This window comes from Aulonocara sp. 'chitande type north' Nkhata Bay, linkage group LG12 (genome assembly GCF_057382095.1).
Source record: "Aulonocara sp. 'chitande type north' Nkhata Bay isolate Kocher_YH1m ecotype deep benthic linkage group LG12, A_spYH_male_GT1.1, whole genome shotgun sequence".
Lineage (NCBI taxonomy): Eukaryota > Metazoa > Chordata > Actinopteri > Cichliformes > Cichlidae > Aulonocara > Aulonocara sp. 'chitande type north' Nkhata Bay.
Window position 1 is genome coordinate 34,554,709 of NC_141355.1, and position 12,790 is coordinate 34,567,498.

The window sequence follows — 12,790 nt, forward strand, 5'->3', positions numbered from 1 at the left end:
TAGTGCATCTAACAAATGAAAGATCACGTGTTCGATCCCAGGAGGAGACATGAATCCATTTAGGGCTGCATTAGCAGAGAATTAAATATGCAGCACTACCTGCTGTGGCGACTCCTTGTGAATAAGGGAGAAGTCAAAAGTCAGATCAAATGGCTGTGCAAATGTTAAACATGTTTTGGTGACTGGTATTCAGGTACAGTCACACCTTCAGGCTTGTCCTGGATACTCCCACATGGCTGCATGCTACAGTTTACAAGCCAACATTAACATGTAATGCTATTTGACCTTTTAGATTAAATTTGTATTTCAAGAACATGTTTTGGGTGGATGGGGGCAAAATCAAACTACATTTCCCAAATCAGGACAATCCTTCCTCTCAGTGGGCGAATTTTCATTTTAGCTTTATTTTGAAGGCTACGTTGACTTGGCACGACTCCCTTTGGCAAAATGTCTTGGTCCAAATTTGTCTGGTTAGAATCATTCACACCTGCTCACTGCACCCACAGGCTCCTGCAGAGTAATCGGAGGTCGAATGCCTTAATCAAGGACAACCCGCTACTGAAAGACGAGCAGACATTCGCTGCAAGCCTCCTCTAACTGTTCTCCTTTACTGGCAAAGCAGAAAAGAAAACAAACAACCACCAGGAAGATTCGACATCCCTCGAACAACTCCTCTACCGTTGCCCCACAAGTATACAAGGTTTACAGTAGCGAGACTTCCTTCTATGACTGCTAATGAAATTGTTAAACCTGCTCTGCCACCAGCGTTTTGCCTCTTACAAGTATATCAGAGCTGTGAAAGATGTCAATCATCTCCTGGCATGTTAGTCATGTCTGTGTGTATGTGAATACTGGCAAAGGTCAAATAGTGAGCTTGAAACATATGCATGCTAAAAACAAAACCAAACCAAACAAACAAAAAAGAAACACACATAGAAACATGCTGAAGCTTGACTCCGAGCGACATAAGCCACACACGCTGCTGGACGGTTGGTGTTTAATTTAAATGGAGGTTAACGTGGGAGGGAGGAGAGAAAGAATAGAAACAGAGGGAGGCAGAGGACAAACGCGAGAGGTGTAAAGTCTGCCGGTGCTCTGATCAGACCCGTTTTCCTGGATCTGCACTGACCGACGTTAAGCAAAAGCACAGTCATGACATGAAAACATCATGAAAGCAGAGCACTTTCATTAGCCGTCCACCAGTGCTGGTTTATTAGGTATCAAAGTCATTTTTTTCAGATTTGGGATATGAGAAGAAAGTCTTTCTTAAAAGTCTCAGTCAGATCTGCAGTAAAAACTGTCTCAAACCTTAATTACGAAACCCTCTTAAGCTCCTGTATGAGATAAAAGCTCAGACTTTCTGCTCTAGTCTGCCCAAAACAAAGTGAGTGAGAACCATAAGTGACACTAGCCTCGTGGTGATCAAACCACTGAGAATACATTTTAAGAGCAGTAACATTATATTTCCAGAAAAAAAAAAAAAAAAATCTTTAAATGTTGTTGTGAGGACTCTGTACTATTAGGAACTATATTCTCTCTGGTGTTTATCTCTTACATATCTTGATACTCACTGGACTTCCATAAATCAAATTCTTTGACACAGGTGAATCAGTCTTATCTGCCCTGTTGCACAAAATGTTTTCTTTCTGACGTGCTTCATTGCTCGAGGACTCTTAAGAAAGGCTCAAGGAGTAGGCAGGTGCACTGCTTTAAAACACAAGGGAAACATTTAAGAGTCTAACTGTAAAAATGAATGCAGCACAGAAACACTTTCATGCCGATCATCTTTTTTTAAATAACCAAAACTGTAAAAAATGACCATGTTACTGTGTGAAGCAAACGATTATTTAAACCTTTATTTAAAAATCTAGTAGAAGTCAAACTGGAAATTGCGGTCAAGCTGTGGATGAAGGAATTATGCATAAAACACGTGTATATTTAGCAGACCTGCAAAAAAGGCTGAAAAGATTGGCTTTGAATATTTCTCCCCTAAATATTAGTTTCAAACAGCTAGTACATTTTCAGCCAGCAACTAGCTGAAAATTAAGGCCCATCTCAGGCTAAAAGGAACTTCACTGAAGATCACCATTCAAGGAAAGTTTGGAATAATCTTCAGAATTTAGAATGTCTGATCCAGTATTCGTGAAAAGCGACGTTTTAACAATGATTAATTTTTATGTTCATTTGTTTTCTAGTTAATATTTAGCACCTTGTCCTTTCACCAAATACATGAAAACCACTTTGATTAAAATTTTCTTCACACACAGTTCCTGAATGACTGACGAGTGATACTTGAGAGGAAAAAAGGAAAAATTTAAAAAAAAAAAAGTGTCCTATAACAGTTACACACTTCTCTTTGTCTCAGAGACGGAGCCTGTCCTTCCAAAAGGACAACAGAAACAATTGTCACTACATGGAGCTCTCACAGGCCATAATTCATAAACATACACATCATATGGGCCTTACTGCAGAAGAAAGAGACCCACAACACAATGTGTTAGTACACCACAATTTGGGTAAGGGTGGTAATAAACCTCAGAGCAACACATCTCGTGCTCATTTCTAACTAACTTTGAGCTGTTCAGCTATTCAGCTTAAAGTTCAACGAAGGTGTGTTTTCTGGTTGTGTGTTTTTGCTGAACTGTAGGTGGGTCTTGGCCAAAGTTCAAGCGGCCACGTTAGGACTCATCAGCACTGTGATATTTGTCAGTAACGACAGCTTATGCATCAAACCGATCTTTGTGAACTTGAATGATCATTTATGTTGTGCTGCGACTGCTAAACACTTCAGTGACAAAGCATAGCAATGGCAGTGTCAAGGAAGCAGGACTTCAAAAAGAAAGGAGGAGTCAGTGAAAGTATGACAGCAGAGGTTAAGAGGTTTAAGAGAGCAAGGTGAGAGAGGATGTCCTGGCACAGAGTTGAAATGAGGACCTGATGTCACTAAAGAAACATTTTGAGGACCTTAGAGGACAGACAGGAGGGGCTCAGGGAAAGGCAGCCATCTGCTGTGACATATTTAAGGTTCAGGAAAGAGAAGCAGTTTCAGATACACACACGGCGACCGGAAGCGTTTTATCAGAAATCAGGGGAAGCCCCGCAGCAACTAAGTCTATAGCAGTGTAACAGAGGGTGGCTGCATTGGGTGGCAGAAGTCACCCAATGCAGCTCTAACTGTAAGCTTAATCAAAAATGAAAGTTTCAAGCCTAATCTTCAAATAGAGAGGCCTCCTGAACCCAAATCTGGAGCCAGTTCCACAGGAGACAACCCTCGTAGAGCAGAATATTTATTAAAACCTAATATGAAGTATATCAACAGTTTATTTCTAATTAGCTCTTATTTTTGTACTACCTGCTTTTGTTTCTTATAGTCAAGGAAAATCATTGCTGCCATCTCCACCCTCACTCCTACTTTTACACTCTGGGATTAGGGCTGTGCGATATGACCAAAATCTCATATCCAGATATAAGACATCTATCGTCCCGATAACAAGATATAAATCACAAAAATTTAACATTTTCTGTAAATTCTGTGAATCTCAGGCAGCTCGACTTGCGTGAAGTGTTTCCAGCTGGGCGTGGTGTACCTGGAGTAGCGTGAAAATATATATTTTTAGACATAAGTTGTAAAGGCCGCCGTTTTCTTTGTGAGTATTTATTGCACGGCGTGCTGCGGGGAAAAGCCTGTTCTAACGTTTGAGTCTAAGGTTTATTTTTTAGCACCTGACGGTCTTTTTTGCTTCTCATCCGTCAATACTCTGCATACTAGTTCACATGATTCAGTTTATTTTGAAAAGTCTCTTGAGCTTTATTGTGAAAGGTTTATGTGGAAACTAAACAAGTGGACACGCGATGGTTTTACCATCGTTGTTGCTAACGACAACGCATAAAAACAGGCGCTTGTCCATCTGTAGTGTGGTTATATTAAATATAAGAGAAAGAGAGAACTTTAGGACATTAATATAGCCACTACAGCGACCATCAAAATGATCAAAAAATATTGCCATAAACAGTTTATTTTGCGACACCACAAAACAAACGATAGCGTAAAATGAAACAATAGATGTTTTTATATCGTCATCCGATATATATCGTTATATCGAACCGCCCTATCTGGGATAACATAATGTCTCCCACAAGAGAGAAAACCAATAAACAATATTGCAGCCATCTAGTCACAAACAAGAAGGCATCCCTTACAGGAGGGATGGAATTGTGTGTTGCAGTCACAAAGAAAGGTAAATGCCATTCTGTGTGACTATTACAACTCTGGAAAATAGATTCAGAGGCACATTGAGGTGATAAGGACCCACACTGTCTGAGGATCCTTCCTGCTGTGTAGGTTGCATTTGTGTGAAGCTCAGTAGAGCCCCTGCAGAGGTCTGAGGATTCACTGTCACCGGTTTGTTAATAACTTATAACAAAGCCTGCAGGGGCTCTGCCTCAAACCACACACATACACACACATGCACCACCTGACATTGATTGTGGTGTGTGTGTGTGTGTGTATGTGTGTGTGTGTGTGTGTGTGTGTAAGAGGGAGACTGTGGTTGTGAGCTTTCACGTGCGAGGCCTAGTATGTCCTGCCAGCCTCTTGTGTTTAGTGGTTTGCGAGCATGTGTTTGTCATAAAATGAACTGCTGATGTCAAACTGAACAGTTTCCTCCAACAGTTTGTGCAAACTGATTGACTCACACACACACAAACATTTCCTCAGTGGGATTTAACAGTGTGAGTCAGTGTCAACTAACAAGAAGCTCAACCCCAGCCTAACGTGTCGATGGTGTAGGCTCCATCTCTCGCTCTCTCACACACACACTCACACACAAAGATTGCCTCCTTTTAAGTGTAGGAATATTTCTTATTCTCACAGGACTCCATTTTTCCATCTCTTGTTCACAACAGGAAGGAGCTTCTCTCTAATAATGATGTGATGTAATTACCCTGGAATGTACTGCGTGTACAGCACTTCAGAAACTACTTTGTCCACGAAACAAATGCATAACAGAGATTTCTCAAAAATAAAATGATCAAACCTCTTGTACAACATCAAAACATAACAGGAAAATTTATACTTGAAATAAAACACCATCTAAAAATGTTCAGATGATGCCTGCACATCTCCTAAAGCTGAGTGAACCCTGTGAACACAACAGAAGTTGGACTCGGGCTGCGATACTGACTGTTTTGTGAGAATCACTAAGCATCTTTATAGACGCATAAATCACTCGGGTCATAAACAAATAGGCTGTCTGCTGACAGCAAGGATCACTGCCAGGAAAACACACACATATGCAAAGTAATCATGTGGACCCTATAAAAGGAGTGGAACAAGTGCAGCGAATTATCATATCTGAGGTTTTTTATTCTCACGAGTCAACCGCACACTGGATGTTGATGTAAACATAAGAGTAAAAAAAATTACGTCTGCATATAAACATACAGTTCAAAGTATGTGCAGTGAGTCAATCTATGAAAACAAGCAGAGATTTATTGAAAGTATTTCTCCCCTTATCTAAAGACGTCCCAAACCGTCTTTGGACTCTGCATTTTGAAGTCAGAAAAGACCATATTTGGATAAGAAGATGGTTATCAGCTAAGGCGAGTGGGCTTGGTCAATAAGTCGTATGAACTGCTGAAGAACAATAATAAAATAGTAGAATTTTACACACAAAAGCAAACTTCATGGACGACCTATTTCAATATTGCAGTCAATGGGACCTCGCATTTAGGGCTCGCTTCAAGTGGCCATTAAGGGAACTGCAGTTTCTGGTACTGACTTTATTTTACAGCCTTGTGACTGAAACAAGCTAAAAGGCACACATTATTTAAGGGGGGGGGGGGGGGGGGGGGGGGTGTTAAAAAAACAAAACAAATGCAGAATCGTATTAACCTCCTTCTCAAGTTGCAAAGACATGTCAGATTGTAAAAGGGAAAACGACTGTCTCTCACTTGCTTTATAATCTCAGTAAAACATTCTCATGAGTTTGAAGTCTCAAATGTTAGTTGCAAGTCTTATTTAGTATAGCACAATGTTCATTTTCTAAACTTTGGTCCCATTTAGAGCAAAGTAGACAATAAAGCACAGCATGCTTTAGGCCAGACCTACGCTGAGACTGGCAAGTCATGACCACATGAGCACGTAATATCCTTGGTTTCTCAATCAGACCAACTTCTCGCTTGCTGCATCTGGTTTTAGAAAACCATTATGGCAGCTCAAGACTTCAAAATGAGACTACACAGATCGGTGGGCGATCTCCTATGTCCCGCTTTTATATAGTGTGTATGGGATCAACTATAGAATCTGGTGTTATGTACTCTGTATTGCTTAATGAGGGCTCGAGCCAGGAAAGTCCGATGTGTCACAATGTGTTGCAGTCTTATTTGGGCAATAAATAAATTAAAGCGGAACCCCGGCGAGTGCAAGCCATTTTTTTTCTTTTGCTTGCACCTGCCCATGTTTTAGTGTGGATGTTGTAGGTTAAGTAATCTCAGCTCTTTCCAAATCCATATCCCTGGATTTTCTTTTTTTTTGGTAACTTGAGGCAACCCATCAAACTTCACAAATCTCTGTTTTGTGTTTGCACACATCAGAAAAGTACTGTACTGTGTACTGTGGGTTCAGCATTACTGCTTGGTCCCTAGTTAGAGGCTTCTGTGGTATCTTTCTATGCAGAAACCAGAGGTGGAAAATTGTAAGCCCCGCATGCTTACAGTAAATGCCACCGACTTATTCCACATGTGGGGTCCACAAAAGCTACAGTATCCGGCCTCCCACCGGGAAAATCTCACAGAGGAGAATGGAGGGGAGAAAGCTGAAATAGATCTCCGGATTAGTGAACCCTGCTAATGACTGTTTGGGAACAATGACATAAACGATCTCTGGGAAATATGTGTGTGTGAAAGAGTGACATTAAGACAATGAAGCGTAGTTTTCCCACCCTTTGGGATTTGAGTGCACGTCTATATGTACACAGAGTGAGTGCAGCAGATGTGCAAAATCAGGGCAAGTTACTTTTTTGTGCGCTACAGTATGGACGTGTAGAAGGAGGTGGTTTTCAAGATGAAAATGGTTGTGTCTATGTCAGTTTTGGGATTGGTGTATTGAAGCAATCTGACAGCAGCGAGTTTGTGATGTAATCAGTTCCTCCAGGCATATAATGCATGTAGTCTAGGACCCCAATGCAGCCCTACTACCGGCACCGCTTGTCTGTCCGAGGTCACTGCACTGTGAAATCTTCTTTTCACCCTTTTAATCAATCAAACCTGATTATTAGGTCACTATTTATAATTACTACTGAATTACAGACGGCAATATGGCAACACATTCCCACTGTGGATAAAAGTACAGAGTCATCTAAACATTACACCTACAGGAAATCCAGAAATGAAGCATGTGGGCTAATGTTAACACCAGAGGAGGTTTGAGACTCTGCAGTGTAAATGATGAATCCTCAACATTTGGCAACCCTGCTCTGTCCCTAAATGCTTCCACTTTGGAACCACACCAGTTGAAGTCAACAATAAATTATTTAGGAGAGTAGGAATTTCACAAGCTCCCTTGTTGCCACAGTGCCATCTTATTACAGTACCAAGCTTGAATTGAAACAAATGTTAATTGAAGCAGACTGAATGGAAAGGTACTTGATTTTACAGATCTATGGCAATGAGACTGAAAACACAAATTGCTATTGCTATTGGTAAGAGGCGTGTGGCCCAGTACTTTTGGGTGCAAATTTCTTTTCATTCCCTATACTACTATACCTTTTGCCACAAGAGTAACAAGTCTTTTCTTGATAAATAGAAGCATGAAACACAGGCTGAAATATTTCATGAAAAATCTGGATGAAAAGCATCGGAGAAATTTGAAGTTTTCAACTGTGCGGTTCATGTTTCATCTCCTGTTACTGCAGGTGTGCCATGAACGTAGCAGCTTATGCCTAGGTAAGCGAATCATATGTCTCTGCTGAGTTTCTTTTTCCCGCCACTGATGTGAAGATGTTGCTTAAATGTTAAACGGTAAAAGCATATTTAAAGCTTTGGGCAAAAATCTTTTCTTCTATGCCTAACTACAGAGATGAACAGCTAGCTTAATTAATCATCATTAATAATTAATTTAATTGTTAATCAAGTAAAGATATACAATATTTTCATTCAACAAATGCTATCTGCTGATAAAACTCTTGTCATATCGAACACCACAGTTTCCTTCAGCAACAGGTACTTCTAAGGTCTTTCTGACACAACAGCTAAACAAAATGCAAAAAAATCCTGGTGCTGTGCTGTCAATGAAGAGTTCAAAGCAAATATCTGACAGCAGAGTGAGCAACTACAGATTTTTGGATTCGGACCAACCATTTTTCCAAATCTAGCCTGAAGCAACAAAGGAGTCAAATACACATGTATTTCCCTGAATCACTGAGTACCTGCAGGATGAGAATGAAGTAGTCGACCGGCTTGCCCCTTTGGTAGATGTAGTGATGGGACGACCGCTTATCGTTCTCATTGAACTTGATCTCCTGGATCACATCGGGGTGACGCAGGATTCGCAGCAGCACCTTGTCTGAAATCTGAGATGGGTTGAACAAGCTCACCTCTGCCGAAAGAGAAAAAGCAGAACAACAGATATTTTACACCATTTATTAGTGAAGACTAAAGGACACTTTTTTTTTTTTTTTAAATGTAAGTACTCTTAAGTATATAGTCTGACCAAAACAGACCAAGGCATTTCTTAAAATAGTAAACATGAAATTAAACAGTGTTGGTTAATTTCATCCACATGTTAGGCCAACCTATAATTTACAGTCCAGCATAAACATAATGAAAACACAGGTTACTCAAGCTGAGTTTAAGGTGCATCATATGTTACGTTGTCAGTAGGTAGGCCACCAACTATTCAATTAAAGGATCCAGATGTACTTAAATGAAAATCAACAATTCTGAAACTGCAGACAAACAAACACAATATGACACTATTGTGTTACCCATGTGTGGCTCTTAACGCCTGGTGACAGCTGTAAGGTTTAAAGATTATTCAGGTAAGGACGAATTGATAATTACATTTTGTTCATGGTCCAACAATCTAATAAGATTTGTTTTTGCGACACATTTTTGTCAAAGGATTGTTTTTAAAATAATGTTAGCTTTTGAATAGTTGAATTAACTACAATTGAAACACTTTTTCAATGAAAAATAAATAAAGTTTTATAAAAATAATACATTGTTTTGATAACTAAACACTTGGTTGAAGTGTTTATTGAGCAAAAACGCTGCAGAGATGTTTAATGCATGGTGTCCTTGTTTGTTTGTTTTTTGGCATTCCTTTTTTTTTTTTTTTTTTTTTTAAGTAAATGAGAAAGAAGAAGAACTGTTGAAATATATTTGGTTTACATGGATTTCTCAACCGTCAGGCTGTTGCAATCAGAGCTCAGCTGTAAGTGCTTTGGTCCCCACCCAAACTGCAAACAAAGCCATGGTCACTGCACACTGAGAAGTGAGGCATACTGTATATTGCCAATGTTGGAATTCATCATCGGAAAGGCAAACAACCTCCTTTCACTATGGTTTACATAGTTAGTCAGAGTGTTCATCTGTATTGTTGCTGTTGCTGGGATTCAGTGTTTTCAATGATTTCGTAAATCAAAGGTGTAGCTTTTAAATTTTATGTCTACTATTAATGGCTTTTAATATCCTTAAAAAAACCCCAAAAAGCAAAGTCGTCAAGACTGGTGAAGCTAACAGTTATTAGTCCTTAAACCCACACGGAAGCATTTATGTGATAATGCACGTTCTACTGTCTGAAATGTGTCTGTCGACCATCAGTCATACTGCAGGAATGCAGCAGTGCACAAAGGCATTAGAGACATGTTCTCAAATCTGCTGGGAAAGAATCATTAATGTGAACATAACAAAGAAGGACCAAATAAACATGGAAACTTTAACACATTACAGAGATAAATGGAACAACAAAAAAACTATTCCTGTTTGATGAATCAAAAAAGCAACATTAGACCAAGATCCTCAGAAAGAAAACAGAAACTAAGTCAGCAGACACTGACGTTATGCCTCCAGACAAAGCAGACGTGAATACCACAGTGTGTGCCAGGGAAGGAAGTGCTATGTCATGCTAGCAGTGGCTAACTGCCAGATGCAGTGGCTAACTGCCCGATGCAGTTAGCCACTGCTTCATATCAGCTAACACACACTTAGCAGATAGATTCCTACGACTTCTCAAGAGATGTGTGTCATTGGTAGCATTACATGCAGCTGGCTAGAGTCTGTCCAGAGTTGATGGCAGGCACAGGCAGACATGTTGATCGGTCTTAAATAGATCCTAAAAGTAAATAAATCACTCATCACTGCATGCATAGACCTGTCTTTCCTGTCAGATGGTCACATGACAGAATCCTTCACTTACCGACATCCCAAAGGTGTTTTTTGTGCATTTCATATGATAAAATAAAATAAAGTTACATTATGATGGTTTTTTTGAAACACATCCATCAAAATGAAGGAAGCCTACCATAAATCTACTGAGTACACGTAACACTGCGATTACTGACAGTGAATGTGTGTCATTTCCTGTTTCCACACTTCCTTTCTCACCTGTAGCCAGGAAACGATGGGCAGCCAGCAGCAGCTGAGGAGAGATCTTCACCTTAGATTCACTCTCATGTTTAAAGGCAGAGAAGTCTCTCTTGTTTTTGTTGGGTGCCACCTTTTTCCTCGTGCGATTATCAGCTAAGAAGAGCAAAAAAAAATCAAAAACAGAAGAAGCAACATTTATTAATGATCAAATCAAATCACTTTTATTGTCACATCACATGTGCAGGTACACTGGTACAGTACATGCGACTGAAATTCTTGTGTGCAAGCTTCACATGCAACAGAGGTGTGTAAAAATACAATAACATAAGAACAGGCAAAGTATAAGAACGGGTAAATCTGAGAATTATATCAATAAATATATGTACAATATAAGAGTGTATGCGCATTACTGAATGTGTATACTAAATATGGATATCTACACGTGTGTGAAATTTACACTTCATTCAGTTAACAGAAACCTGACATTTGTCAGGTATTCATCCCAAAGGTTGAACAGTAATACTTCAAAGATTTAATAGTGTTACTTAAACTGAAAGTTAAGACAAATTTAGTATAAAGTGATAAAGGAAGACAAACAAAAGCAAACTCACTGTAAAGGTCGGATTCATCCAGAATTTCTGATTTGATAATCTCCTCTATGACGTCTTCCAGGGTGACCAACCCCAACACTTCGTAGAAAGGATCTCCTTCCCCCTCGTTGTTCACCTTCTGGACAATGGCCAGGTGGGATTTTCCTAAATCAGAGAATGAGCCTCATTAGTTGGATTATCAGAGGATTACTTTAACCATTCTGTAAGGCATTATAATTAAATCCACAAGAAGAAGGGTTGTAAGAATAGGGATAAAACATCTTCCCTCATTAATCTTCTAAATGTCCTATTGTAACTGATTAAAAACTTATATGAATTTAATTATAGAGTAGCAGGAGAGTAGGAGTAGGAGAGTTGCAACAAAGAGGTGCATGGAGCTCTTTTACCTATGATGCAATGATTTAAAATATTACAGACAGTATTAGTACCACACATGTTTTACTCGAAATTCCTTTCTCACTGTTTATGATCCCATGATGTTTGGTTTCTTCTGTAAACAGAGCAAAAAAAGATGAGGGAGGATAGTTTGATTTGGCACTCGATAAACTGCACCATAAACAGAGATAGGTAATAAAGTGAAAATCTAGTTATGATGTCAACAATGTAGTTATGCCTTAGTAATGCTGACATAATAAATTCAGGTTAACAGCTAAATATTGTTTCAGCTCTATCTAACCTCTAAAAAGAATATGCATGCTCACTGGTTCATTCATGCTCTTTTAAACGATCATGCAATATAAAATATCAATATTTTATTTTATTATTGTATTAATTGTTTTTTTTCAGTCATAGTTATTGAGGGTGAAAAAAAACAAACATATTTGCGACACAACGTCTAGCTTTATCTTGCAACATAAAAGCCCGTCAGAGTCTCGCTATCAAGGCAATCATTTCGGAGTATTCCTATCTGATAACAACTTTTTTCTAACATGAACTCCTTGACCCACACCTTTCTCTTGCACCACAAATAGCTTGTTAATGTGTACAGGTCATTGCAGTTAAAGTTAGGTCCGGACTTTGGTCATGAATGTTACTGTACAACATAAGAACACACGTACACAATGAGACATGTGTCCCCTGCTCAACTCCTAAAATGAAGAACCCGTCACAGTGCAGATGGTCACTGGTTGGCAGCAGTGCCAAACAAGCCTTGGGAAGCTCTGAATTATTCACCACCCTGACAGAGAAGCATCAGAGAATAGTAGCAATGGTCCCCAAGTGGGTAAATTCCTTGACTCTACCCAGAAGAACCAAAATTGGCAGGAAAAGTCTCAATGACTGACAAACTCGAGCCTTTATTCAAATAAAGGCATACAAACTCTGATGGCTGACAAAGTTTATTCTTTCCATTGATTGGTCAGTTCAATAAAATGAAGAGGGGGAGAAGCTAATGCTACAAGACAAAAAGCACATAAATAAACCAATAACAGGGGTGGGGGAACTCCAGGCCTCGAGGGCCGGTGTCCTGCAGGTTTAAGATGTTTCCTTGATCCAACACAGCTGATTTAAATGGCTAAATTAGCTCCTCAACATGTCTAGAAGTTCTCCAGAGGCCTGATAATGAACTAATCATTTGACTCAGGTGTGCTGAC

General features: G+C 39.4%; 1 protein-coding gene across 2 annotated transcripts in view; it reads right to left on the bottom strand.

Annotated features, from left to right (window-relative positions):
- Window positions 1-12,790, bottom strand: part of cnnm4b (cyclin and CBS domain divalent metal cation transport mediator 4b) — a 51,242-nt gene that overhangs the window by 21,115 nt on the left and 17,337 nt on the right. For both annotated transcript variants that reach the window (XM_086315331.1, XM_086315332.1), the window contains exons 2-4: window positions 11,199-11,342; window positions 10,606-10,740; window positions 8,427-8,596 (exon numbers count right to left, since the gene is read on the bottom strand). In XM_086315331.1, the coding sequence (XP_086171457.1) occupies window positions 8,427-8,596; window positions 10,606-10,740; window positions 11,199-11,342 (449 nt within the window). The remainder of the gene's footprint in view (window positions 1-8,426; window positions 8,597-10,605; window positions 10,741-11,198; window positions 11,343-12,790) is intronic.